This window comes from Mesocricetus auratus, unplaced genomic scaffold, assembly GCF_017639785.1.
Source record: "Mesocricetus auratus isolate SY011 unplaced genomic scaffold, BCM_Maur_2.0 Super-Scaffold_100707, whole genome shotgun sequence".
NCBI classification, from domain to species: Eukaryota; Metazoa; Chordata; class Mammalia; order Rodentia; family Cricetidae; genus Mesocricetus; species Mesocricetus auratus.
Genome location: NW_024429269.1, coordinates 13,843,767 through 13,870,483, shown reverse-complemented (window position 1 = coordinate 13,870,483; position 26,717 = coordinate 13,843,767). Strand labels below are relative to the sequence as shown.

Here is a 26,717-nt window from a genome sequence, read left to right as displayed (position 1 = left end):
ATGATACATAGTGCTTATGTATACATAAGATTTTAAACCATAGGAGTGGCAAAGTGGAGAAAATAAACAATTTTATTTTTGGTCTTTTTTATTATTTTAGCAATTTGGGGCTTGTGCTCTATGTTCAGGTGACTAACCCACTGTTACCAGTGATCCCCAGTTTTGACATTTATTCTAGAACATCATTGAGTAAGAAGACCATGGTCCTTCTGTCACCAAGACAGATCCTATAAAGAGGGAAACATTTCTTGTTAGATACAAATTGAACCAGTAGGAAAAAAGGAAAAAACAAACAAAAAACCAACAATCTCTATCAATCTGGACAGAAAGTGGTGTCAGGTTTGTAAATCCAAACCTGAAACATCCCCACTATCCTTCTCTGTTACGCTGTGCCATATGTTTCAAGACAGGCTCTTAATGTAGTCCAGGTTGGCCTTTAACTTGAAAATGTAGTCAAGGCTGGCCTTGAACTCCTTGATCTTCCTGCCTCTACCTGCCAAGTGTTATAATCACAGGCACCATGCCTAGCTCATCATGCTTTAAAGGGCAAATCCCCTATCCCCACTTTCAATAAATATATAGACTAATATTCACAATCTGATTCTTAAAATTTTTTTCAGACTCTGTGTAAAGATTTACCCTGAGACAATAGTGAGCAAAGAGGGGATTTCATAGAAATAAAATGGTAAAAGGCAGATTGGTCCCAGTATTTGCTTCCGCATGAATAAGTAACAAAACAAGTAAAAACATCAAACTTGTATGAGGAAATATCTATGACAAACTGGGACATTGCAGAACCTAGCTGCAGTATACATGGGCATCTGCTCAGAAAGTCAGGAACAGGCACAAAGTAGCCTTGTATTTTCTGACAGATGGTAGGATTTGGATCACAATACTTCTCTCCATTCCAGGTCCCATGTAGATGTGAGGCTGAGACATGGCTTAAGTGTACTAAAGGAAAAGACTAAGGAAAGCTAGAGCCCTTTCAAGCAATTGTTTGTCCAGATCCCTGGCCATCTCCACACTGAGGCTGGAGAATTGGGTTTATGTTGATCTAATACCGTAGTTTGTATCCTAGTTACCTCCCCAGTCTACTGCCTTGCCCACTCTGAAGAACACAAAGCATTTTAGTTCTTTGTGACAGAGTGTTTCAAAGGTTTAAACGGTCAATAGGGTGGTTCATCTTTCAGTAATGAACCTTTTCTTCCTCAACCCCCCCTCAGTCCTGTATGCCATCATCATCATCATCATCTTCCTCCTCCTCCTCCTCTTCCTCACCATCTTCTGGCAGCTCTTCATCTTCCTCCTCTTCTTCATCTAGACAAACCACCACCTCCGCTGGCTCAGACAATCGAGACTCAAACCAATCCAGCACTTGCTGAGTGCTAAGTCTTGATGCCTGACTCAGTTTAAGGATATCGGCTTCCTGCAGCTGCTGGTGGGTTGCCCAGTACCTCTCTAAAGGTTGTATGTCTGGTGGAAGCGGTAGGGCTGGCAGAGGTGGTGTTAAGGGTTGTATGTCTGGTAGGGGTGGTGGAGCTGGCAGAGGTGGTGTCTTGGCCCATTCTTTCAAAGAATGAGTTGATGGTGTAGGGATGGCTGGATCTTGAAAAGTAGGGGCACCAAGTACTGCATTGTCCCGAAACCATTTCAGTTGTCCATGCTTCAAGGCATATCGGGTGTCACCAAACCATTGAATAATCTCAGGGCGAGGTAAACCAGTTATCTGTTCTAATTTATGGTAATCTTCTCGTCGTGCCCATTGGCACTGTAGAAAAAAGGATTTGAGGATAGCCAGCTGTTCTTTGGTTTTACGCTTAGTCTTTCGCTGGTGTTGCATATCTGGCGAAAGGTATTCTGTGGGGCCAGCCCTACTTGCTACTGAGTTATTCCGTAGCCTTTGGGGCCAGGGTGGTTCTACTTGTGGAGATAGTGCCTGCTCACTAGGAGAGAACGACTGTGGAATATAGCCCAAAGGCTGGAGGGGTTTAGAGGTAGCAGTAGTTCCATTAGCCAGTACCTGGAAAGAAGGAGATGGAGGTGTCCCACTAGGTGCTGATTCCTCCTTACAACTACTGACAAGTAATGGAATCAGTGGGGGCTTATCCCCAGCACGTGGCTGATGGACAGCTGTGGAGTGATTCCAGGAAGCAGTCCCTACGCCACATGACTGGTCAGAACCCCTTTCTGCATGCTCCTTAGAGAGTCCACTGATCTCAAGATCCTGACAAAACCCTGATTGGTTGGGGAATGCTGTGCTGCCTATCACCAGAGGTTCCTTCACTTTCTGGTGACTCTGTGGCAGCTGTGGTACCTGAGAGGTTTCCTCGGGCTCAACCTTCAATCCTTTCATCTGGGTGGGCTCATCAAGAGCCAGAGGACACAGTCCACGAGCAGCCTGCTCTGGAGAGGGCACTGGAGGCATCTCCTGTGGGGGCCACACTGCATGATTTGTGAAAGAGAGAAGAGACTTGAAATGGAGCTGATCTCGGTGGTACACCACTCGGGCTCGAGTCTCTTCTATCTCTTCAGATGACCAGCTAATGCCACAGCGGAGCCGTTGGGCCATGAACCAGGTCTTCACCTTCTCCATCTGCAGCCCATAACGCAGGCAGAGGAGAGCGATGTCTGCCAGGCTTGGATAGGGGAAGTAGCTGAAGGTTTGTAGCAGGTGTTCATTTCCATCCAGCTCACTAGTTTGCGCTGCTTGAGTCCACACAAGCTGTAGCTCCTCAGAGATTGGAGGAAGGCAGATGAGCCCTGCTGCCGAGCTGTTAAGACTGCTGGCATCTTTATTAGGAGGCATGGTATGCTCTGACTTATGCCCTTCAGAGACAGCTGTAAGAAGAAAAACAGCTCCATCACCAAGGCTCTTCTGGCTCATCTTTTAATTTTTACTAAATTGCTAGATACCAAACAATTTTCTATTTGAATCGGGTTGTATTGGTCCTAAAATGCTTCAATCATTTCTCAATTTTTATAATCTTGTCATCAGAACCTGCCACAATTCCTGGTTCTTAGTATGAAACACAAAATTCATAGAAGTTAGGATAAAAAATGACCCCAAGTCACAGGACAAAATTCTGTCTTTAGAGGCTAAGGAAAAACATTATCCTCCCAAAGTTTGATTCTGAAAGCTATCACTCAACTCTCTTGAAGTTCATGGAATGGTACTCACAGACTGAATACTAAACCACACACAAAAGCAAACAACAACAACAAAAAAACAGACTTCATGATGCAATAATCTCAGAATGATTACTTTTTATTTCTAACAATCTTGGATTGCCCCAGAACTTGGAGACAGGAAAACAAGCTATCAAGTTAGCCTGGGAGTGTATACCTACAACTTGGCACTTGGACATTAGTCAGGCATGGGAATATATACTTACAACCCAGCACCTGAAGATTAGTTAGTAGGACTAGGAATCCAGGAGTTCAAGGACAGCCTAAACTACTTAACCCTGTCTTAAAACTTACAAACAAGCCTGGTGGTAGTGGCACACGCCTTTAATCCCAGCACTGGGGGGCTGGGGGAATGCAGCAGAGATCTGTGAGTTCAAGGCCAGCCTGGTCTACACAGCCAGTTCCACAACAGGCTCCCAACCTACACAGAGAACCCTATCTGGGGGGGACCTAACAAAAAGCCAATAAGGAAACAGGGTGGGGACATTCCACCTAACCCCAAGCTTTATATGTATGCATGTATGCATACATGCATGTATGTATGTATATACTACACATGTGCTTGGTGCCCTCAAAGGTCAGAAGAGGGTATCAGTTCCCCTGGAACTGGAGTTACAGTTGGTTGTGAACTACTGCCATGTGGGTGCTGGGATTGGAACTCAGATCCTCTGCAAGAGCAACAAGTGCTCTTAATTGCTGAGCCAACCCCCCAGAGGACTTACATGACTACAAAAACCTGACAATCATTTTAGTGTTTGTTTGCGATAGCTTTTAACAGTTAGATTGAATAGGCATCCATGCAGATCCTAAGGCAGTACACTGAAGGGTACTTTACAAGAGGTGAGACAGGTCTATGGGGAAGCAGTTAACAAATTCTTAGCTCCTGCTGCTTAGCGGCTAGCTCTGAGACATTGGGTAAGTCGGTGAAACCCTAATGACTTTCCATTTCCCTCCTGTGTAAAGAATAAAAAGTTACATATTGTCACCAAGCACCTGTTGTATGCCATGCAGTATACAGTCAGAAACAGCAGCTTTTAGAGATGGGAGGTTTGGGTTATGGCAGAGTTGAGACTTACTGCAGCTCCTGTTTCCTAGAATGCTGTTTGTCTTTAGACAAGACATTTCACCCAAGGCTTAGTTTCTTACCAGAAAAAGAGGTACTTACTCAGGAAGTCTATACTGTGGTAGAAGCCTGGGTCCTCTGGTAGGCAAGCAGTTTACCCCTGAGTTATATACCTTCATGACTTTATACTCTATATTTTGGGGTTTGCATACAATTTCAAAATGGATTTTGCTGTTTTGAAAAAACATAGGACTAGAGAGACAACTTGGTGCTTAATAGCACCTGGCTGCTCTTGCAGATAACCCAGGTTCAATTCCAGCAGCCACAGGGCAGCTCATCACCATGTGCAACTCTAGTCCCAGAGAAGCCAATGCCCTCTTCTGGCCTCTGTGGACACTGCATGCATGTGGTACGCAGACAATGCCCATACATGTAAAACAGAAAAATAAAAAATAAGGCCACAGGTAAGTCTTATAGGGATAAAAGCACTTTCAGCAAAGCCTACCACCTCAATTTGACTCCTAGGACACAAGATGTAGCCAAGAACAGTCTAGTCGGTGTGAAGAGGAGAGCTGACAGGAAAGACTATGAGGTATGTACAATTACATGTCTCAAGCAGTATCTTACTCATGAGGTCTGCTGTCCTTCAGTCTCTCACAGCACAAACTGGACTCTTGCAGTACAGTGCATGCTAATCAGCACCTCAGTACAGTCTATATCTGCTTTTCGTAGTATACAAAAGTTGTAGCAGAACTTCTGAAATAGAAGGTTGGCTTTTAGTATTACTTTTTTTCAGACAGGGTTTCTCTGTGTAGCTGTCTGTTCTAGTATTCCTTCTGTAGTTGACCAAGCTGGCCTCTGCCTCCTGAGTTCTGGGATTAAAGGCATGCATCACTATGACCAACTAGAATGTTGCTTTAAGTCGAGATACAGCTACAGAGCTGGTAATCCTCTGGAAGAATCTTTTCTAATTAGGGGCATACTGCAACCAGGATGGTGGCTCTTAAGAATGGCTAGTAGGAGGCAGGCATGGTGGTGCACACCTTCAACTCCAACACTTGAAGGCAGAGGCAGAGCAGGCACATCTCTGAGTTTGAGGCCAGCCTGGTCTACAAAGCGAGTTCCAGGACAACCAGGGCTATGTAGAAAGACCATGTTTCAAAAAAAAAAAGAAAGAAAGAAAATGAAAATGACAAGTAGTACAGACTCTACAACTGCATTGTCAGTATTCTTGTATTCTTGTCCTCTACTTTGGACTGGGTAGAGAAAGAGAATCAAAACTGGAGGGTTTCTATCTGGGGCAGAGATGGCGGTATATCCATTATGAATATAAGCACAACTGCACCCTTATTATAGATGCCAGATACAGTATTCTGCTTAGTCATTAATGTAAAAAAATATACTGAACACTCTTCCCCTTTGACTTCTAACATGCCCAGCCAGATGGAAAGGACGGGCAGCCTAAACTTGCAGTTTAGATGTCCATTACTGGTGGGGAAAAATAAGACTTTGGAATGTTCTGGCTGAACACAGGCTTGTACTAAAATAAAAGACAAAGTAGAAAACTAGATGTGATCCTTCTCAATCCCTAAGTCTTTATTCACATAAAGTCTGAACTACTGCCTAAGGTGTGTCTGGGTAATACAGGGTCAAGTACTGCCTAATGTTTGTCTGAGTCCTTAAGGACTTTTGTGACATTTAATTTATGTGCTGCTGAACTTTTTAAGATTATGAACTTCTCTGGGAATCAGGTAAAAATTACAGACCTCTGGGCTGGAAATAAGACTCAGCACAGGTTCAGTTCCTAGCACCCATATTTACAAGACTCATAACCACCTGTAACTCCAGTTTCAGGGGATCCAAGGCCCTCTAGCTTCCATGGGCTCCTAATCATACATGGTGCACACAAACTCAGGCGCTCACACAGACACACACACACACACACACACACAAATCAATCTTTTGTTAAAAGTGGCAGACCTTCAGAAAATTATGACTTAAAAAATAGAAGGATGAGCCGGATGGCGCACGCCTTTTTTCCCAGCACTTGGGAGGCAGAGGCAGGTGGATCTCTATGAGTTTAAATTCAGTCTGGTCTACTGAGGGAGTTCCAGGACAGCCTCCAAAGCAATACAGACAAACCCGGTCTCAAACAAAACAAAACAAAGCATATGTGTGTCTGATAACATTCACACTTGTCACTGCCAAGAAGCCAGCTTCAGAATCTCTCTCTGCCTTAGAGTCTTCCTAATTTACTGGAGGCAGTGTGGTATCTTACTTAGAATCAAACAATCCGCTTAATATAAACAAGTGGAAGAATAGGAGTCAGGACTTAAGACTGTCTAGAAGGAAGTGTCTGTGGCACCAGTTGGAGTGGGAAAGGTGCTAAATGGTTCGGAAGCCTGGCTTAAGTGACCCACAAGACTACATGGCTAATACCCAGTGTCCTGGGTACTCAAGCTATTCTCTAGTGCAACAGAACTGGCTTTTATTCCTTGTCTGTGTGCTTCGACAACTGTTTATGCCCTACGTAGCTGCCATTTCTGGATATTTGTATAATAACGTAACTAAACATCGTGAAAACATATTAAAATATGAAAACTGAGTTTATCTCAGGGGCCAAGCCAACTCAGAAGGATCACAAATTTGAGGCCAGTCTGAACTACAGAGTGAAACTACATAAACAACAACAACAACAAAAAGTTAAATGCTTTGGAGAGACTAATTCAAGAGTATGCGTTAAAACGCTGCCGGGTTAGGAGTGGGAAGGCAACTAACTGTAGAAGACTGAATTGAGTATGCTCCACTCAGGTTGCTTCAAAATGTGTCCAGTCTCCATTCACTTTGAAGAAAGCCAAACTGGAAATAACACATGATCAAAGTGAGTAGCTCTCATGGAGAGTGGCATACTAGAATTACCTGGGAAACTTAAAAGGCCACCCCTCCTCCCCATTCCCATCTGATTAGTGGACAGGCATTCATAGTTTTTAAAAGTTCTCAGGGTACAGTTAATACTAGAAAAGACAAGTTAAACAGCACACCAAAGATTGGTGGAATCTACTTCCAATTGTAAAGTTTAGGATATGAATGCATTTTAATTTTTAGATTTCTGGCTTTTGCAATTACTGTCTCTCATCTTAATACTATAGCTATAAATGGACTTCAAACACATGACGAAAATGTTCACAAGACACAGCATCGATCTAGGCCCACACTGATTTTCAAGCAAGTCCCAAGCTTGAGTTTTCTTCCAGTTTACAAGTCTCAGATAGGGGCGCAACACGGGGAACCTGTAAGCACTTTTCGTTTCCTGGTTGGTTGCCTCAGTATGGCGGGGCACAAGTGTGTCAGGAGCCAGTTTCTTTTAAACCTTTCATTCCCAAAGGGCATTGCTCCCCAGAAGTAAGGTCCGGGTGTATATGCGTGTTGAGCTTGCCAGGAGGTAGTCATGGGTATGGGGAAGGCCTGGGAGGCAGTCTGAAGGGCCCCCAACTGGGTCGGAGAACAAAAGTTGAGGCATTTGGTTAGAGCGGTGAGCGCCAGGAGGCAGGCGAGCCTGCATCCTCGCAGAGGGCGTCCCAACCAGCCTTTCCCATCCCCCTAAACACACTTTAGCCTCCCCGGGTTACAGCACAGATTCGAAAATCCAGGGGAGGGAGAGGAGAGGGGACAGAACCCGACGACTTCCAACGGAGGATTCTCCTCCCCCCACGAGGATGGGGCTGAGGGTCGAGGTGTCGCACCGGCCAGGAGGCAGGCCCAGGGGCTGGGGGTCGGTCACTCACCGCGGGGCGGCCCGGGCGGCGGCTCCCAGCCTCGCACCGTGGGTCGGGGCGGGAAAGGGGAAGAGGACAGGGGATCCAAGAGGGAGAGGGGCTGCGGGACGACCGGCTCCTAGCACGCCAGCCGCGAGAAGCCCTGGACCGCCGCTGCCCCCGCCCCTGAAGCGAGGCGCTCCGCCCCTGCTCACCCCGCTCCGAGGCGGAGGAGGGGCCGAGGTCGGGATCGGTGGGCGGGCACCGGCATAACGCACGCACTGGGATGGCCATTGGCTGCGCCGATCTCGGCCGAAGTCCGCGATTGGCTGCGTGGGCCCAAGCGGGTCACTGTGGGCGCTTAGGGCAGTGAAGATGTCTTCAGGGCCGAGCGCCGTCAGCGCATCTCTGCACCGGGAACTCTTTGCGAAGTTCTTTAACTGACCCGTCTGCCCCCTGCCCCAGCCCCACGGACACCCTTTTAAAATACCCCCTCCCGGTCTTAAACTGGAGCCCAATGCCGCCAGTAGCGGTAGCCATACAAAACGCTTAAACCCGCCGAGAACATGCTCAACGTGGATCAGAGGTTTCGGCCCCCAGAAAGACAAGGATCTTAAGAACCCGAAGATTTAGGCCATTTCTGAGATAAACGTGGCAAGAGACGGGTGTTTCCAATGATGAAACACTGGTTTTCGCTGTTAGGGTGTAACAAGCTGTGCTGGTCACTAAACCATTTCCCATGTGGTACCGACTTTGTAGTACCGTAAATATACCCAATTTGTTGGGAATATTTACGATTTCCCCATCCTACTTGGGAACACCACTTGTGAAGTGACTTCTGTTGTAGACATTTGAAACGGCCCAATCTTAATTGTTTAGGTCACTTAAAAGGCAATATCAGACCTCACTATTTACTCTTCCTTACCTACTGCCGCATGAACTTTTCTTGAAAAAAATGCGGGCTGGGAAAAAAATGGCTCAGAGGCTAAAAACACATACTGCCTCTGCACAGGATCCGAGTTAGGTTACCAGCACCTACATCACAAGCACCTGTAACTTCAGCTCCGAGGAATCTGAAGCCTCTTCTGGATCCTGTGAGCACCTGCACCGACATGCACATGTCCCTGTGTCGTCGCCCCCCCTCCCCATTTAAAAATAAATCTTTAAAAACCCAAATGGCTATTCACTCCAAATAGGGCACCAAAGACAGACCAAAGAGACGACTCCACCCAAGTATAGCTTGGTGAATCGAACTTTAATTGGAGTTACTTCCAGAAACATGAGCAGCTTATCAATGGCTGTGCCCAAAACAAAAAGTGTCTCCTTAGCCGGGCAGTGGTGGCGCACGCCTTTAATCCCAGCACTCAGGAGGCAGAGGCAGGCAGATCTCTGTGAGTTCGAGGCCAGGCTGGTCCGACAGCCTCCAAAACAATACAGAAAAACCCTGTCTCATAAAACAAAACAAAAAAAAAAGTGTCTCTTTCATTCCAACAACTATAAACTATTTATATATCTCAGGGAATGGCAGGAGCCAGGGAACTCCTCCCCAGGCAACCTGGTGTTTCTGTAGGTGTGGGTGGACCTCATGAGTCCGTTACAGTGATAATGAGCTCACTGTTGTGTGGCTCTCTGTAGGTAACCACAGATGTACTGAATGCAGGAAGGGGACAGTTTTACCATTCCCCAAGGACAGCATTTCATTCCACACATCCTCTCTAAGAAACCAGGAGGAGAGGAGGGAAGGGAAACTGTGATCAGTATGTAAAAAATAAATGATAAAGCCAGGTGCAAACCTCCTTTTGTTCCTCAGAACGCCACTCCATACGGGCTGACAGACATTTAAATGTCTTTGCTTTGATGCCCAGCTATATTCTCTGTGACTAGTCCATTATCTGCCTCCACCTCCCCTTTCTCATTACACTCAGTAACTCAGTCTCAATATCAAAAGCCATCTATGTCCTCAAACACCTGGTCGAAACACCTTGGGGGCAAACCAGGAAAACAGGTTCTTTTTAAAGGTAGACACTCTTGATGTGTCTGTCAGGCCATAGGCGTTGATATTTACAAGACATTCTGAATAACAGTACAATGTTCCATTGGTGGGTAGGTAAGGGAGAGAGGGGAAGCCCTCAGTTACCTGGGGTGGGGGGTAGGGGCAGCATTCCCTGTAACTCTATTGGACTGGGTTGCATGGGAAGAATCTGTGCTTGTTTGGGTGAAAAACCAGGAAGGAGCTATCTTTGGGAACTAAGCAGCTGACTCTGGAGAGTTTGGTAAATTACTTTGGGCAACAAGGATTACCAGCTTAGAATTTTAAAAGATAACAACTCAGCCACATTTACTTTTTCCAACATTCACTCCCAAGAGTTAGAGGGCTGGAGCGATGACTGAGTCTGTGGTTAAGAACCCTTCATGATCTTCCAGAAGACTAGGGTTAATTCCCAGCAATCACAGGGTTCACAGCCATCTGTAACTCCGGTGCCAGGTGAGTGCCCTCCTCATGGACACTGCATGCATGTGGTGAGCAGGCGTACATGGTGCAAAACATTCAAACATTTAAAAGTAAAATAGCAGAGGGGTCGGCCAGAGGAAAGAAACCACAAAAAGAAGAAACTCCCCTAAACTGGAGTACAGGTTAAAGGCTTACTTATTATGAGTTTTAACCTCCAGACGGAGTGGACTTGGGTATGAAAATTAATGAGCAGTCATCCAGGCTCATAATATAAAAAAGAACCTGCCTTTTGCAGGATAATAGCCTCAACTCTTCTAGGACTTGTACTTAACAGAGGACTTATACTAGGCGGTGGTGGTTAAAGCCTTTAATCCTAGCACTCTAGAGGCAGAGGCAGATCTCAGAGTTCCAGGGCAGCCAAGGCCACACAGAGAAACCCTGTCTTAAAAAAAAAAAAGAAAATACATGTAGTCGATATGTTAACTTGTTAAGATTGATGTGTCCCACTCAGGCATGGTGGTGCACAGCTTTGATCCCAGCACTAGGGAGGCAGAGGCAGGCAGAGCTGAGGTCCGCCTGGTCTATAAAGAGTTCTAGGTCAGCCAGAGCTGTTACACAGAGACGCCCTGTCTCAAAAAAACATTAGCAACAAAAATGTTGCCTTCTTTTCTTCTCCCTTCATCAAACTTCCCCTTTGCCAATGAATGCCACAGGCATGTTGAGATCGGCTGAACTGGGAATACACCTAATTTGGGCTTAGTATGGGTACTTGTGTAGTTTATAGTTAACTACTAGTAAATGATAGAGGATGTTCTTCTGTATGCTGTGAATATGTTTCTCTTATTGGTTGATAAATAAAGCTGTTTCAGTCAATGGACAGGCAGGGTATATAGCCAGGCAGGAAGTATAGGCGGGGCTACCAGACTAGGAGAATTCTGGGAAGAACACAGAGAGGGTCTGGAGGAGACACCATGTAGCTACCAGGAAGATAGGACACCTGGGCATTCTCCAGTAAGCCAAGACTAGGTGGAGATACATAGATTAATATAAATGGGTTAACAATGAAGAGAGACTTAGCCAATAAGAAGCCTGAGCCATTGGTCAAACAGTTTATAATTAATATAAGCCTCTGTGTGTTTATTTGGGACTAAAGGGTTGCAGGACCATGTGGGACAGAATCTTCTGCCCACAAATAAATTATTATCCCACTGCAGGCATAGTTTCTGGACTGAACTGTCCTCCTATTTATGTTAAGGCAATGAAGCAGCAATAGTAACTCCAATGTGTAAGTTTGTTTGTTTTTGAGACATGGTATCTCTGGATATCTGGAATTCTTTTTGTAAACCAGGCTGGCCTAGAACTCAGAGATCAGCTTGCCTCTGCCTCCCCAGTGCTGGGAATAAAGGCGTGCGCCACCACACCCTGCTGAATTTGGAGATCTTTAAAGTCATTAAACTCTGACACAATATGACTGTTGTCCTAACAAGGGAATCCCATCGTGGGTGAGCATGCATGTGGAGAATCATGAAGACATGTAGGACAGGCATGGCAACACACAACTGTGATCCCAGCACTTTAAGACACAGAATGATTGTCACATTCAAGGCCAAGTTCAGGGTCTACACAGTGAGATACTGCTTGGGGGTAAAGGAGACTGTCAGATATGGGAAGACTTCAGAATGAAACGTCTTCATCTTGGGCTTCTGGTCTAAGCTCAGTAGGAGAGTGCTTGCCTAGTGATAGCAAGGTTCCAGATGGAAACCCAGTACCAAACCACAAAACAACCACAAAAAAACATGAAAAACTACGAGTCTTCCCCATTTTGTTATGGCAGCCCTAGCAATACCTTACATTATATAGGAAAGAAATGGAATGGCCGCTTTTCCAAATTTGGCAAAAATATTGGTTTTTGAGACAAGTTCTCAACATTACCCAAGACTCACGTGCCAGGTTCCCAAAGGTCCTTCTCAGCCTCCTTACAGTTTCAAGTATGAGCCATCATGCCTGGCCTAAAATTTCCTTATAGCACAATCAAAGGTGTAAATATAACAATTTGTAATTACCATAACCTAAAAGTTAAGATTATGCTAGAAAACTGAAATCCCTTTTTTTTGGGGGGGGGCAGTGTTTTGATGATGTTGTTGTTTTTCAAGATAGGGTTTCTCTGTATAGCCCTGGCTGGCCTTGAACTCACTCTATAGACCAGGCTAGCTTTGAACTCAGAGATCCCCCTGCCTCTGCCTCCCTAGTTCTGGGATTAAAGGTGGCATCACCACCACCTGGTCCCCTTTCTATCTTTTATAGTAAATATTATTTACTCGTCATATGAAAAGGCTATCAGAGCAGCAGATTGGCAACACTCAGCAGATACAGGCACCTGCTGCCAAGCCTGATCACCTAGGTCTGATCCCGTGGAAACCACATGGTAGGCAGGGAGAACCACTCCAAGAAGGTTGTCCTCTGCTTCTTTATGTGGGTCTTGAAGACACAAAATCCCCGGTGGAGTGGTGCATATCTTTAATCCTACACTTCAGGAGGCAGAGGTCGGTGGATCTCTGTGTGAGCATAGCCTGGTCTACACAGTGACACCCAGGACAGCCAGGGTTACTCAGTGAGACCTGTGTCGAATGAACAATAACAAAAAGCTATCAAAGATCATGTGTGTATTCAAACACATCTCAGAAAAAAATTGTTGGCCAGGTAGGTAATTTTCATCACCTTTTTAAAAACTATAACTTATTTCCATCTTTTCCCATTCTGTAAATGTTCACTTTGTACCCAATTTTGTATTTTTCTTCTTTAAAGTTGTACACTTCAGCCAGGCGGTGGTGGCGCACGCCTTTAGTCCCAGCACTTGGGAGGCAGAGGCAGGCGATCTCTGTGAGTTCGAGACCAGCCTGGTCTACAGAGCAAGTGCCAGGACAGGCTCCAAAGCTACATAGAGACAGAGAAACCCTGATTTGAAAAAAAAAAATGTTGTATACTACAGGGACACAGAAATCTGAGTCTACCCTGTAACCAAATAACCATGTTCAATTTCTGTCCAGTTTTTTGTGTCTCCTAAGAAAAGTCAGAGTTGAAGGAAGCTTGAAGGCTGGGTAGTCAGACTGCAAGTGTCGGGACTTTGGGATGGATCTGAAATGTCAAAAACTACATTAAAGCTGTCTGTGAAAGAAAGAGTTCAGATAAACCCCCAAACCAACTAAGATGTCTAAGTATGGGAAGAGGCTAGGACCACAGAACGCTGCACAGCCTCCACCTACCTCTCCCTGGGGGTCTGGCCCTCATGTTGACTCTTCACATGTGGTATCACTTTCAGTGCACACCGAGGGGTGCTCTGCAATGACATCATAACTTGACTATTATGACGTAATGAGGAGGCACGCTCCAGCTAGGGCTTCCCTAGGTTGTCTGTTGTCTCATTAGTGTAACACGAGGAATAAAAGACCCAGAGAGAATACTGGGGCTCAAACTTCAAGCTGAAGATCAGAAAAGCAAAGCAGTCAGTCACTAGCTCTCACCTCTACCTCAGACTGAAAGGGTTGATCCTGTCTCTTCCAGCTCTTACCAAGCTTCAGACTGCTTCCTCTCCTCAGTGTGGCTGCAGAATGAATGACAGCTCTGAGATGCTGTCCCTATCTTAAAAACCTGGGATTAAGGGTGTGAGCTCTGTTTCTCTTTTAGATTGATTCAATCTCATGTACCCCTGGGTGGCCTTGAACTCAGAGATCCATCTGCCTTTGTCTCCTGAGTCCTGAGATTGAAGGTGTGTGCCCCCACTGGCTAGCTTCTGCAGCCAACTAGTGTGGCTGCTTTGCTATTTTGACCTCCAGTGGCTTTAATAAATCATAAACAATATATCACCACACATTACACTATGGCTAATTCCATTATTTTATCATTTGGATGTGTGGGAGCCAGTTCTGTTAAAACCTGGTCATTTGCCAGGTGGTGGTGGTGCACACCTTTAATCCCAGCACTCGGGAGGCAGAGGCAGGGGAAATCTCTGAGTTGGAGGCCTGCCTGGTCCTCAAAATGAGCTGTAGGACAGGCTCCAAAGCTGCACAGAGAACCCTGTCTCAAAAAAACAAAAACAAAAACAAAAACCTGATCCTTTTCAAGGACGTCTTCCCTCTAAAATTTATTTCTAGCCATGCATTCTGGATTAGAAGTCCTTGCTTCTCATCATCACGCATCACATTGTTCTTACTTTGATTCAAAGTTGCCTTTGACTCCCAAAAGAAATGAGGCACAAAATTGCTTTTGATCGCCCAGTTCAACTTCTGAGTATACAGTCCCCAAAACAAAAAAGAGATTGAGCAGATATTTGCATTCCACGTTCCTAGCAGCATACTCAAAAAAAGAAAAAAAAAAACAGAAGATGGAAGTAGCCAAAGTATCCATTGATGAATAAATGACCATACAAATGTAGTACGGAATACACACACACAAAAAAGTCGCCTTTGATAAGCACAGGACTTCACTCTCCCGCTGCCGAAGGGTCAGAATGTAACTTAGAGAGCCCCCAAATGATGAAGAATTCTTTTTTTTTTTTTTTTTTTTTGGTTTTTCAAGACAGGGTTTCTCTGTAGCTTTGGAGGCTGTCCTGGAACTCACTTTGTAGACCAGGCTGGCCTTGAACTCACAGAGATCCGCCTGCCTCTGCCTCCCGAGTGCTGGGATTAAAGGCGTGCGTCACCAACGCCCGGCAAATGATGAAGAATTCTGACCTAAGAGGAAACAGCTTTTCTCAAGCTGTTCCCTTTAACCAAACCAGGAGCTAGTTCTGGATGCCAGAGACTAGCACTCCAGACTTTCCCACTATCTAAAATGATACACGGATCTTATTGGGTTGTCTTGGGTGAGGCCTCCCAACCCCTCTGTACCTCCTTGTTATCCAACTTTTGGATAGTCAAAGGGCTCCAGTAGAAAGGGTTGGCAAGGTATCGGGGGTAAAGGTACTGCGTCCAGTGGTTTTATGTCAACTTCACACAAGCTGAGAGGAGAGAACCTCAAAAAATGTCTCCTTGAGACAGGGCTGTAAGCATTCTTTTGGTGATTGAGAGCAGCCCATTATAGGTGATGCCATCCCCTGGGCTGGTGGTACTGAGTTCTATAAGAAAGTAGGCTGAGTAGGCCTTGAGGACCAAGTCAGTAAGCAGCACTCTTCCATGGCCTCTGCATCAGCTCCTGCCTCCAGTTCCTCTCCTTCAGTGATAGACTATGACGTTCCTGTCCTTCAGTGATAGACTATGACATTCCTGTCCTTCAGTGATAGACTATGACGTTCCTGTCCTTCAGTGATAGACTATGACGTTCCTGTCCTTCAGCGATAGACTATGACGTGGAAGCATGAGCCACACAAACCCTTTCCTCCCCAACTTGTCTTTTGATCACAGTGTTCCACTGCAGCAATAGAAACCCTAACTGAGGTACTTACGGCAAAGCCTAAAGACCTGAGTTCTATCCCTAGGACCCACAGTGCAGGGGGGGGAGCTGACTCTAAAATTATCCTGACCTCCACAAGTGCCCTCCAAATAGACAAGTAAAATTCTTAAATGATAGTTATGGTGTCCAAACCTGAGATATCAGATGCGGCAGGGATTATGAGTTCAGTGTCAGCCTGGGCTACGTAATAAGACTCTCAAAAAAACTAAAGCAAAACAAGAATGAAGTGGGGGAAGGGAAGCTTGCCATCATTCACCAAAAGAATGCTTCTAAATAGCTTTCTCCCCGATGTTCTGATTGCATTTCAAATATGGTTTTATGACAGAAGGGAGGGCAGCTGCATGAAGAGGCTGGAGAGGCTTCCAGTGAACTGAGGGGCTGGGGAGACTGTGTGAGCCTCAGAGCACTGAGGGGCTGGGGAGACTGTGTGAGCCTCAGAGCACTGAGGGGCTTGGGAGACTGTGTGAGCCTCAGAGCACTGAGGGGCTTGGGAGACTGTGTGAGCCTCAGAGCACTGAGGGGCTGGGGAGACTGTGTGAACCTCAGAGCACTGAGGGGCTGGGGAGACTGTGTGAGCCTCAGAGCACTGAGGGGCTGGGGGGAGACTGTGTGAGCTTCAGAGCACTGAGCGGCTGGGGAGACTGTGTGAGCTTCAGAGCACTGAGGGGCTGGGGAGACTGTGTGAGCCTCAGAGCACTGAGGGGCTGGGGGGAGACTGTGTGAGCTTCAGAGCACTGAGCGACTGGGGAGACTGCGTGAGCTTCAGAGCACTGAGGGGCTGGGGGGAGACTGTGTGAGCTTCAGAGCACTGAGGGGCTGGGGAGACTGTGTGAGCCTCAGAGCACTGAGGGGCTGGGGAGACTGTGAGCTTCAGAGCACTGAGGGGCTGGGGAGACTGTGTGAGCCTCAGAGCACTGAGGGGCTGGGGAGACTGTGAGCTTCAGAGCACTGAGGGGCTGGGGAGTCTATAGTTTTTCTCGTGAGCCACTTCAGCTCTTCCCTAAGGCCTGCTGAGCATGCTTTCCCACTGCGTGTGGCGTATCTCACGTGTGTAGTCCATCTGTTGTGCACGCAGATAGCTGTGGGTAGTCGGGAAGATGATTTCTGCTTAAGCCGTGTAAGTTTGATGAATAGAAATAACACTAGGATATTTTTCATTACTTAGACTGACATAGGATCCTCAGTCATAAAGACCACCTTTTACACAGGCAGCTAATTTTAGATTCCAGAACAAATTCAAAGCAAACTGGTCGCCCATTGAGACAAAAGCACGAGGTCATTTTCCCAGGTGTTTTGCTGATTCAAGGTCAGAGCTCGAAGTAACTTTAGTAGACATAAATGGACCTTCTGCTTCCCTACCACTCAAGGCTCAGCTAATTAACTGTTATTGTTAAAGTCTTGAATTCCAATGTCATTATCTGTTTGGGAAAGAGCTACCTGCATGGCCAAGGTCACTCACTGTCAATGTGACCCCTCTAGCCTAAGAGAAACTGTGTGATTTATCTTGTGTTATGAGAATGGGTCAGGCCCTGGAAATGCAACAAAAAACATCATTCAGAGTTGGGCTGTGGGCGAGAGTGGAGGAAGGGTGTAGAAAGATATGAGGAGGGATGTAGAGAAAATTAGGAAGCTGTGAAGACAGGTTTTTCAGAGAGAATCTTTCAAGATGAAGTAAAAGTTATCACAAGAAAGTGTTTTCTTATTTTTCCCCTCAGATAGAAAAAGTCTAACCCTCAGATAGGTAAGAATTTTTTCCCAAGCCCTTACTACTCTGAGGTTTTTCTCTTGCTACCCTGGAGCAGATCTGGGAGCTGGCCTTTCAGTCTTCGGTAAGAAGGGCTACCAGACAGGTAGGTGTAGGGTGGTTTCTGAATAGTAGTGTTCTCTCCAGTGCACGGGAACCCCAGAGAGAGGCTTCAGCACAGCACCTTATGCAGGGTGCCCAAGGTTAATCTGAGCAAATACTAATCACTATTTCCCACCTCTGCAGCTCTCCCGGGCACACTCTTCTTTGCTTATTGGCACTGTAAGAAGTGTAGGTGAATCTTGGAAAGAATGGTGTGAGGAAAGAAAGGAAGTCTCACTTTTTTTTTTTTGGTGGTAGAATTTATGATTTTGCTACACTAGTCCACTTACAAGGTAAGGAAATGCCAGAGGCAGGGAGAATCTTGAACTCATGCACCAGGAAAGCGACATCTCAACAGGAAAGTCTTCTGGGAATCTCAAAAGGACTAGGCACACAAATAACACGCAAGACAGTGCATAATAGTCCCCTCCCCATTTTACAAGGTTTGTGGTACACTGATAGCTTTCTTGGTTCAGGGTTCCTAGAATGAGGCACCTATGATTTATGTGCACAAGGATGTTGGGCCCCAGCCCCATGGGGTCTCTGTGAGTTGCTGGTCAGCCTACAAGGGCAACTTGTTTTCCAGTCCAAGTGCTTTCTGTTTTCTAGTCCTGGCTTACTGCCCTGGCCTTGACCCTCTGACATCAACATCTAGCAGGAGGAAAACAACATCTCTTCTACCTGGGGTTTTTCCACTGTGCTGTAAACCTGTATATAAAGCTCCTCCCTCTTACAAGAGGGAGAGCTCTTAGCACTTGCAATGAAGACACACACACACACACACACACACACACACACACACACACACACACACACACACACACACACACTCTCCTGGCAATAAAGGCAACAATGCATTCTCTTAGTACAAACAGTTTGTACGTCTAGTCTCTCTTTTCCTGATACCTCGGACCTAGCTTGTGGTGCAGGCGCCACACAAGGAGGTAGCTCAGTTCAGGTCATCCAACCTTGGGGACTAAAGAAAAATACCTGCTTATTCTCAAGTGCTGTAGCCGCTCAGTAAAGAACCAGAAAAGGCTGGGTGTTGGTGGCATACACCATTAATCTCAGCACTTGGGAGGCAGAGGCTAGTGGATCTCTGTGAGTTTGAAGTCAGCCTGATCTACAGAGTCAGTTCCAGGACAGCTAGGGCTGTTACACAGAAAAACCCTGTCTCAAAAAACGAAACAAAACCAAGGCAAAAAAAAAAAAAAACAAACAAAAAAAACAAGCAAACAACCCAGAAGACTCCTGTTCGTCCATATAGCTGAGAATGGGGGTAAGCTCAGGAAACTGATGTCCTCTCCCAAGATCACATTTACCTAATTGATAATACCAGGGGCTACAGACAGGAAGCCCAGCAAAGACTACCTAGCAGTTGTCCTAAGCCAGGAACCTTTCTCAAGAAACATCCAAGAGTTTACCTGGTCATGCAAGAAAAAAAAAAAAAAAAAAAAGGCCGGGCAGTGGTGGCACACGCCTTTGATCCCAGCAGGCAGGAGGATCTCTGTGACTTTGAGGCCAGAGTGGGTTCCAGGACAGGCTCCAAAGCGACACAGAGAAACCCTGTCTCAAAAAACCCAAACAAATAAAAGGAAGCGTTTACCTGGGGAAGGATGATGGAGGGAGAGGGAGGGAAGGTGGCGCACCAGGCGTTTGGAGGGCTGGCCAGAGCCAGGAGAGCCCACTGCGTGGGAGGCTGGCACTTAAATGGGTTCCCAAGCTCTCTAGCAGGCTGATGGCTAGTGCCTTGCTGCCCCTGCAGAACTGGAATGTTGGCACAGGAGAAGGTGGGATAAAAGTCTGGGTCCCTTGGAGGACAGGAAGCCACAGCATAATGAATGACAGTCTTTCTCTATGATACAGGATATACAGCAAGGTTTTTAATTTTGTTCTTAATCAAAGAAAAGTACATACCACCATGGTTACACACAGAGACTGTGGCAATGTTGGGTCCCAGCCCCCACAGGGTCTCTCTGAGTGTCTGGTCAGCCAACAAGTGCATCCTGTTTTCTAGTCCTGGTTTAGCTGCCCACTGACATCAACATCTAGCATGGAGAAAACACCATCTTTTCCACCTGGGGTTTTTCCACTGTGCTGTAAGCCTGTATATAAGGCTGCTCCCTCTCTACAAGAAAGAAGAGACCTCTTAGTGCAACCGACCAGACGTTCAATCTCCAGGTTTTCGCTTGATATATTAGATGTGCTTGTGGCACAGTGAGCCACAATTAGAGGTTCCACTGATACCATGAAAGAAAGAAGACCCTAAGAGATCGCATTCAAAGAATTTATGAAGGTGAATTGAAAACAGGTTCACTTAAATCTCCAGGCTTTTACCTGACACCAAGGTCAGGAAAGAAAGGGGAACCTGAGAGATCACCCTCAGAGACTAGCCAGCAGCAGCAGGTAAGGATTTGAGGGTGTATTGGGAAATGGGTACCTCAGCTTCTAAGGCTGTGTTGATGGAACAGTTAGTAGAATTGTTAAAGAGACAAGGTACTAGCATTGAGCAAGAGACAGCTAAAGATTTTATTTTAACTTTGGAAAAGACAAGTCCATAGTTTTTACACTCTGGAGGGCTTAATATCTCTGTTTGGGAACAAGTTAAAAATGACCTTCAAAAGGCTCTTTAGAAAGAGGGACCAGAAAGTTTTCCTATTGCCACTTTTCCCCTTTGGAGATTAGTGAAGGATGCCCTATTGAGCGTAGTGCTAAGATGAAGGAACAAATGGCTGATCTTGAAAAAACATTAAAAAATGCCCAGGAGGAACAGTTAGTAAAAGTAAATTACTGCTCACGTTTAGCCTTAAACTGTACTCCTAGTGATTGGCTACCATTGTGCCGCGCCACATTACAAGGAGTGGGTACGGCTGTAGCTCCTGAGTGCAGCTCAGAACTTCTCGAATGGAGAGATGATGGAACTCACTCTGTAGACCAGGCTGGCCTCAAACTCAGAGATCCACCTGCCTCTGCCTCCCGAGTGCTGGGATTAAAGTCGTGCATAACCAAAGGCCATCGCAAATTTTTCTTAAATGTGTATGCCAGTGAGCAATCTGCTGTAGACAGATTCTGGCATGATGAACTTGATCGACTTTTGCTCAGGTCAAATGGAGACATCCATACACTAGACAGTGGAGAAGACCCGATTCTGCTGTAATTTGGGGTTAAAGGCGTGTGTGTATTTTCTTGCAGGAAAAGAATAAAGCTTGTTGACTGCCAGAACATTTGGTGAAATGCATGAAGCAGAGAAAAACTGGACCTGAGACCATGGGAACCTGCCCAAGTCAGTTCAATGAGATCCCCTGAACCAGTGTTCCTAACCCTTGATGGCATCAAATCTACAGCCTAAGAAAGGAAACAGTCGGTTGAGATTTCCAGTTTTTCAACAGGCCTGCTGCATCAACTTCCCAGAACCTTGAGTTTTCATCCGGGAGCTTACAAAGAACTGGGTGACTAGAGTTTGTCTGTTGACCATTTGTTACTAGGGGCTTTTAGCAAAACACTTCTCATCGCCTCCTCCCAGTAAGGCCTGCATGAAAGTTCCTGTTTATTGTCTAAATGCTAATTCCTGTTTTTGGCCCACCCTTTGCTGGAGGGCCCTGGGAAAGTAGGCTTCTTGGTGTTTTTCCACCATACCCGACTTTGGTATATAAGACTCTATCCCTCTACCCTTGTAATAATGTCATTCTCCTTGTAAGAATGAGCTGCTCTTTGTCTTTATTTTCATCCTTAGCCTCAGATTGTTGTGAAGTATGGTAGCATTGTAGCTGCCAACATACTGGCAGCTCGCTACATTTGCCCTTGACACACCTTGAGACACAGAATTCATTTTGCCAGTTTTTCCCTTTGGGGAGAAATGGACCCATTTAAAACAATTGGACACTGGTACGGACCATGATGAGCGACAAAAGCCCCTTTTCTTTTTTTTTTTTTTTTTTTTTTTTGGTTTTTCGAGACAGGGTTTCTCTATATTGTTTTGGAGGCTGTCCTGGAACTAGCTCTGTAGACCAGGCTGGTCTCGAACTCACAGAGATCGCCTGCCTCTGCCTCCCGAGTGCTGGGATTAAAGGTGTGCGCCACCAACGCCCGGCCAAAAGCCCCTTTTCAGTATTTGAACAGGACATGGCCTCTTACGAAGCTGTTGGAGTGGTGAAATATCAGTCTTGGTGGTTCATGTTCCCAGAATCGTGCCTATGCCATTGCCCTAAAGAGCAAAAAAAGAGATTTTGGCATCACTGCTGGGGTGATTAAAGCCACTGCTGTTGCTGCTACAGCAGCCACTGTATCTGGGACTCCCATCTCACAGTCTGTAACTACAGCCAGCACAGTAGATAAACCAGCAGGGGAAGTAACAGAGTTTCTCAGCACTCAGATCCTTAAAAAACTTAGTCCAGGTAGGAATTAAACCTGTTCACCTACCCTGGCTTACATTTATGTTACCGCTGCCAAAGTTAATACTTATCAATTGACCAACCGAATTATTAGGATGAACAAGACCCGGGTTCCTTCATCCCCTAGATAGATGCTTCTTGGGGGATTATAGATGGCAGGCCATTTAATCAAAGAAGGGCTGGGCCTATCTCTGGGCCTTGTAGCCATAGGACTTACTATCATATGCTTATTTTGACTATGGCGCCTTGGTACTAGATAAGTCCAGGCTCCATTTGCCACTCAAGGACCACAGAGAATCCTTCAGCTTGACTACAGTTGAGTTTACAGAAAAATTACACAGTCAATGACAGGTGAGACTAAGGGGATGCCAGCCAATCTAAGACAAGGAGGGTCATGCAGCCTGGGTGATTTCTCCATTGACGGGTAAGGTTGGCTTTGATGTCCTAGTCACCTGAGACAGGTGCTAATTTCTTTATAAAGAAGGGGGAGATGTTGGGCCCCAGCCTCCACAGGGTCTCTCTGAGTGGCTGGTCAACCAACAAGTGCATCCTGTTTCTAGTCCTGGCTTAGCTGCCCAGGCCTTGCTCCACTGACATCAACATCTAGCATGAGGAAAACATGATCTCTTCCACCTGGGATTTTTCCACTGTGCTGTAAGCCTGTATGTAAGACTGCTCCCTCTCTACAAGAAAGAAGAGACCTTTTAGCACAAACGACCAGACATCTTGTCTTTCAGTTCAATCTCCAGGCTTTCACCTGATATATTAAACTTGCTCATAGTTATGGGAACCTCCTGGGCTCACAATCCTGCACTCTTGAACAAATTACTAAGCCTGGACTTAATTCTAAAACAGAGAGAATGCTCAAGTCACAGTGCTGTTTTAAACATGCATGTCACACATTTAGCACACAAAAGTTAAATGGGAGCTGTTACTACTGTTAACATTAAGTAACATTAATACACACACACACACTAGGAATGATGCCACAACTGAACCTCAACCCAGTCTCCCTGGGCTCCTTGTTGAATACTAGAGAGTGTTGGGTGGTTCCCAGTGCAGCACCTCCCCTGACTTTGCTGAACCTTAAGGTGATCCCCAGGATACATCAAACTGGTTCTGTACAAGGTCAGATGATGCTTAGTGTACATCTGTTTGAGGAATGACCGGAGGGGCAAAGGAACAAGCCCCAAACTGAATTCTGATGTGTTGGTACCTGGCAGGAAGAGGAGTGAGATGCCAGCTGTGGAAAGGATGCAGGAGCCAGTTACCTGGGAGGTCCTTGGTCAACTATAACACCGGGAAGGAACATCCTCTTCCCCTTTAAGAACTGCCGCTGAGGAGGGTGGATCAACTGTGGACTTGGAGAACAGGAGCTACAATGCCCATCCCTTCTCAAGGAAAGGGTTGTCCCATAGAGACCACAAGGGAGGAAATAAAGGCAAATGTCCTACATGTTCAAAGAAACAAGTGAGGGGGCTGGAGAGATGGCTCAGAGGTTAGAGCACTGGCTGCTCTTCCAGAGGTCCCGAGCTCAATTCCCAGCCTCCACATGGTGGCTCACAACCATCTGTAATGAGATCTGGTGCCCTCTTCTGGTCTGCAGGCACACATGCAGGCAGAATACTGCATACACAATAAATGAATAAATCTTGAACAAAGGGAGGGAGGGAAAGACAAGGAAAGGAAAAACAGCCAGTAAAACCCAACTCTCGCCTAGAGCCCCCCAGGAAGGGCGTGAGGTGTGAATGTGGGTATCACATTAAACTCCAGGTTTTCCAGTTCATTGGCTTGGGTATGGACCAAACTGTCACCTCCTGCCTTCATTTTTGTTTTCTATTTCTTTTTTTTTTTTTTTTCTCGAGACAGGGTTTCTCTGTATTGTTTTAGAGGCTGTCCTGGAACTCGCTCTGTAGACAGGCTGGCCTCGAATTCACAGAGTGCTGGGATTACAGGCGTGCTGGCTGTTTTCTATTTCTTATGCCCATAACCTCCAGGATTCCAACTGGTTCCATTCTGGGGCTAGCATGCATCACTTTCCCTAACAGCAGTACTCGTCTCCATTTTCTCAGGGGCTTGGGCTGTAAGTCTGTGGAAGTTACGAGCAAATGACACAGGGTGAGCTGTGACTTGGAAGCTGTGGAATGTATTAAAGGCCATGGGCTGCTTATGCTTCCTGTGTCCTGGATCACCTGTGCCCCCCCCAAATGGAGGAACTATCCTCATCCCAACCACAGACTCACTGTGCTGGATAAGCCTTACTTCTTTTAATTTTCGGAGACAGTCTCGGGCAGCCCAGGATAGCTTGAATAATATTACCTGGCTGGCCTCAAACTCAACAGTCCCCCTGTGTGTGCCACAATACCTGGCTTGTCGTGTGGGCTTTAACTGTAGCACTAGATTGGAGAATATAGTTTCTAACCTGTACTGTGCCATGAACAGATCATAAAACACCAAAATGTAGCCCTAAATGTAGCAGCTCACACCAATAACCCCAGCACAGCAGAGGCTAGGGCAGGAGACCTCCAAGTTTGTGCCAGCCTGGACGAGACACCCTGTTCAGAAAAAAAAAAAAGTAACCTTAAGAGACCACCAAACTCAAATCCAATTTCTCACAGAGGAACCTGGAGCCCAAAAAGAAAATAACCTCCATCATACAGATACTTGGTGGTTTCCTCTTTACAGAGGCACAACGAATACATCAGTAGTGATTTTCATGATTCACTGTCCCTTGACAAATAGTCCACAAAGTGCTTCAAGGTTTTCAGAGGTACCCAGAGAAGTAAGGCTGGCATTCATTTTTCTGGAAGCCTGATTATGCAAACCCTTGAGATGCCCCCATTATTTGACTAATAAGGGCAGGCTCGGAGTCAGTTTTGCCACCGAGGCTTGCCTGGTGGCTGAAGGACTCTCTCCCATCGGTCCTTGAAGACTGAAACCAAGAACTGCGGAGAGTCAAGGGAATCCGGTAACACTACCAGAGCCCAGGGGGCAATGCTCAGATTCCTGGGGTTAAGCAAGGCAATTTCGGCTCAGATAAAGCTAGGGTGGGCAGGGCATGGGGACCTGAGGTGGTAAGGCCAGTAAGAGGGAAGCAATCTGAGCTTCCTAACCTAAGGAGGCTTAACTTCCGCGTCTGGACCTCTTATCTCGAATTCCTTGAGTTCCTTCCGCTTACACCCACCTGCCGTTTTCCACCCCAATCTGAGTTTCACAGACGGTTTCCAGCCACCTCGGCTTGACTCTCAGGGACCGCTCTCCACCCATCTACCAATTGTGATTCCCCGGTTCCTGGAGCCAAAGTCTCCCCGCCACGCCTGGGTGCCACTGTTTTGTCCCTGCTGCGGCCGGCAGGAGCCTAGTTCAAATAAAATGGATCCAGCCCTGGGGCTCCGCGGCTCCGGCACCGCCAGGGTGCTCGGGCCCAAGCAGCGCGTAGTCACGGCCGCCGTTGTTGTCCCAGAACTCGCGGCCGGTCACACGGTAGCGCAGGGCGAAGAGCAGAGCGCCGCCGACCGGAGGCGCGGGCAGGCGGAAGGAGAAGCGGTCAGCCCGCGGTGGGGCCGGGGCAGGGCCGGCGTAGGCGGCAGGCGACTCCCGCAGGCTGCGCCAGCCGTCCGCGCTCCAGCGCACGCTCACGCGCTTCTCGTAGGCCAGGTCCAGCACGCGCGCGCTCCCGGCCACGCCCAGAGGGCCCGCGTCGGCGCGCTCCAGGCAGATGCGCTGCGCCTGCAGGCGGGCGGCGAAGCCGGGCTCCAGGGCGGGCTCCAGGGCCACGCGCGCCTCCTGAGGAGAGAGGGGAAGGAGGCAGGTCAGAGTAGGGCTCGGAGCGCGAAGGCCGAGGTCCCGGGGACGGGGCACGGCGGGGCGCCTACCTGGAGGCCGCGGGCGCGCGGCGGGCACGGCGCGAAGTGGCGCAGGGCGTCCCTCTGCAGTTGCACCTGCACGTGGCGGGGCACCCGGGGCGGTTCCCCCGGGCGGAAGCGGCGGACCACGACCAGCTCCAGCCCCAGCGCGTCAGCGAAACGCACTCTCTTGCGAGTGTCAGGGCTGCGGCTGCGGGCTGCCCGCGCCCCGCCGCCACCTGCGGGCGCGGAGCGGGCCCTGCGCCCCCGGCCCGGAACGTGAGCCCGCGAGCGGGCACCGGGCCGGGTCCCGCCCTCCCCCGGCTCCTCCTCCGGCTCCTCCTCGAGGCTGGGCCGCTGGCTGCGGTAGTAGGCACGTTCGGTCAGCGCCGCTATAAAGCTCAGGTTGCGGGGGATGTCGGTGCGCGGAGGCCGCTCGCGGGACATGGCACCCCTGTGCCCCGGCGGGGCCAGCGCGCGGTGCCCGGCGCGTCCTCACTCGACCGCCTGCTCTGCGTCCGCGCATACGGTGGAGGGCCGCTGCTGTCACCTCGCGTGCTTGGCCTGGCGGCTTCCCTTGACCACCCCTCCCTCCCTTTGGCGGTCAACCCCACTGTCTTCCTAGACTGTCCGTCCTGCCTGCTTCCAGCCGTCTGCTCTGAGCGTGCGCTCAACGGCGCTCTCCCTCCGGTTGTGCGGGCCTCGCTGACCCGGCCCCCGCCCACAGCCCT

The 26,717-nt window shown here is 47.5% G+C and overlaps 2 protein-coding genes across 4 annotated transcripts; both read right to left on the bottom strand.

Annotated features, from left to right (window-relative positions):
- Positions 1-54: 54 nt before the first annotated feature.
- Homez (homeobox and leucine zipper encoding) lies at positions 55-25,481 on the bottom strand. Of its 3 annotated transcripts, none has more exons than XM_040740610.1 (3): positions 25,326-25,481; positions 1,279-2,838; positions 55-227 (listed from the first exon to the last, which is right to left on the bottom strand). In XM_040740610.1, exons 2-3 carry the CDS (start codon positions 2,804-2,806, stop codon positions 175-177), a joined length of 1,581 nt encoding a protein of 526 aa, XP_040596544.1. In that variant the 5' UTR covers positions 2,807-2,838; positions 25,326-25,481; the 3' UTR covers positions 55-174. The 3 variants fall into 3 exon arrangements, with proteins under 3 accessions (XP_040596544.1, XP_040596543.1, XP_021091899.1); XM_040740609.1 differs by lacking the exon at positions 25,326-25,481 and adding an exon at positions 13,720-13,806; XM_021236240.2 differs by lacking the exon at positions 25,326-25,481 and adding an exon at positions 8,035-8,193.
- Positions 22,873-26,717, bottom strand: Ppp1r3e (protein phosphatase 1 regulatory subunit 3E). Its single transcript, XM_005085634.4, has 2 exons — positions 26,017-26,717; positions 22,873-25,927 (listed from the first exon to the last, which is right to left on the bottom strand). The coding sequence occupies exons 1-2, from the start codon at positions 26,431-26,433 to the stop codon at positions 25,505-25,507; spliced, it is 840 nt and encodes a 279-aa protein (XP_005085691.3). The 5' UTR covers positions 26,434-26,717; the 3' UTR covers positions 22,873-25,504.

Excerpts from the sequence above, each read along its gene's own strand:
- Homez (XM_040740609.1), bottom strand. The coding sequence starts at position 13,744 with ATGAGGGCCAGACCCCCAGGGAGAG. Across the intron at positions 2,839-13,719 it reads GGCCAGACCCCCAGGGAGAG|CTGTCTCTGAAGGGCATAAG; the intron begins GTAGGTGGAGGC and ends TTCTTCTTACAG. Across the intron at positions 228-1,278 it reads TGAAGAGCTGCCAGAAGATG|GATCTGTCTTGGTGACAGAA; the intron begins GTGAGGAAGAGG and ends CCCTCTTTATAG.
- Ppp1r3e (XM_005085634.4), bottom strand. The coding sequence starts at position 26,433 with ATGTCCCGCGAGCGGCCTCCGCGCACCGACATCCCCCGCAACCTGAGC. Across the intron at positions 25,928-26,016 it reads CGCGCGCCCGCGGCCTCCAG|GAGGCGCGCGTGGCCCTGGA; the intron begins GTAGGCGCCCCG and ends CTCTCTCCTCAG.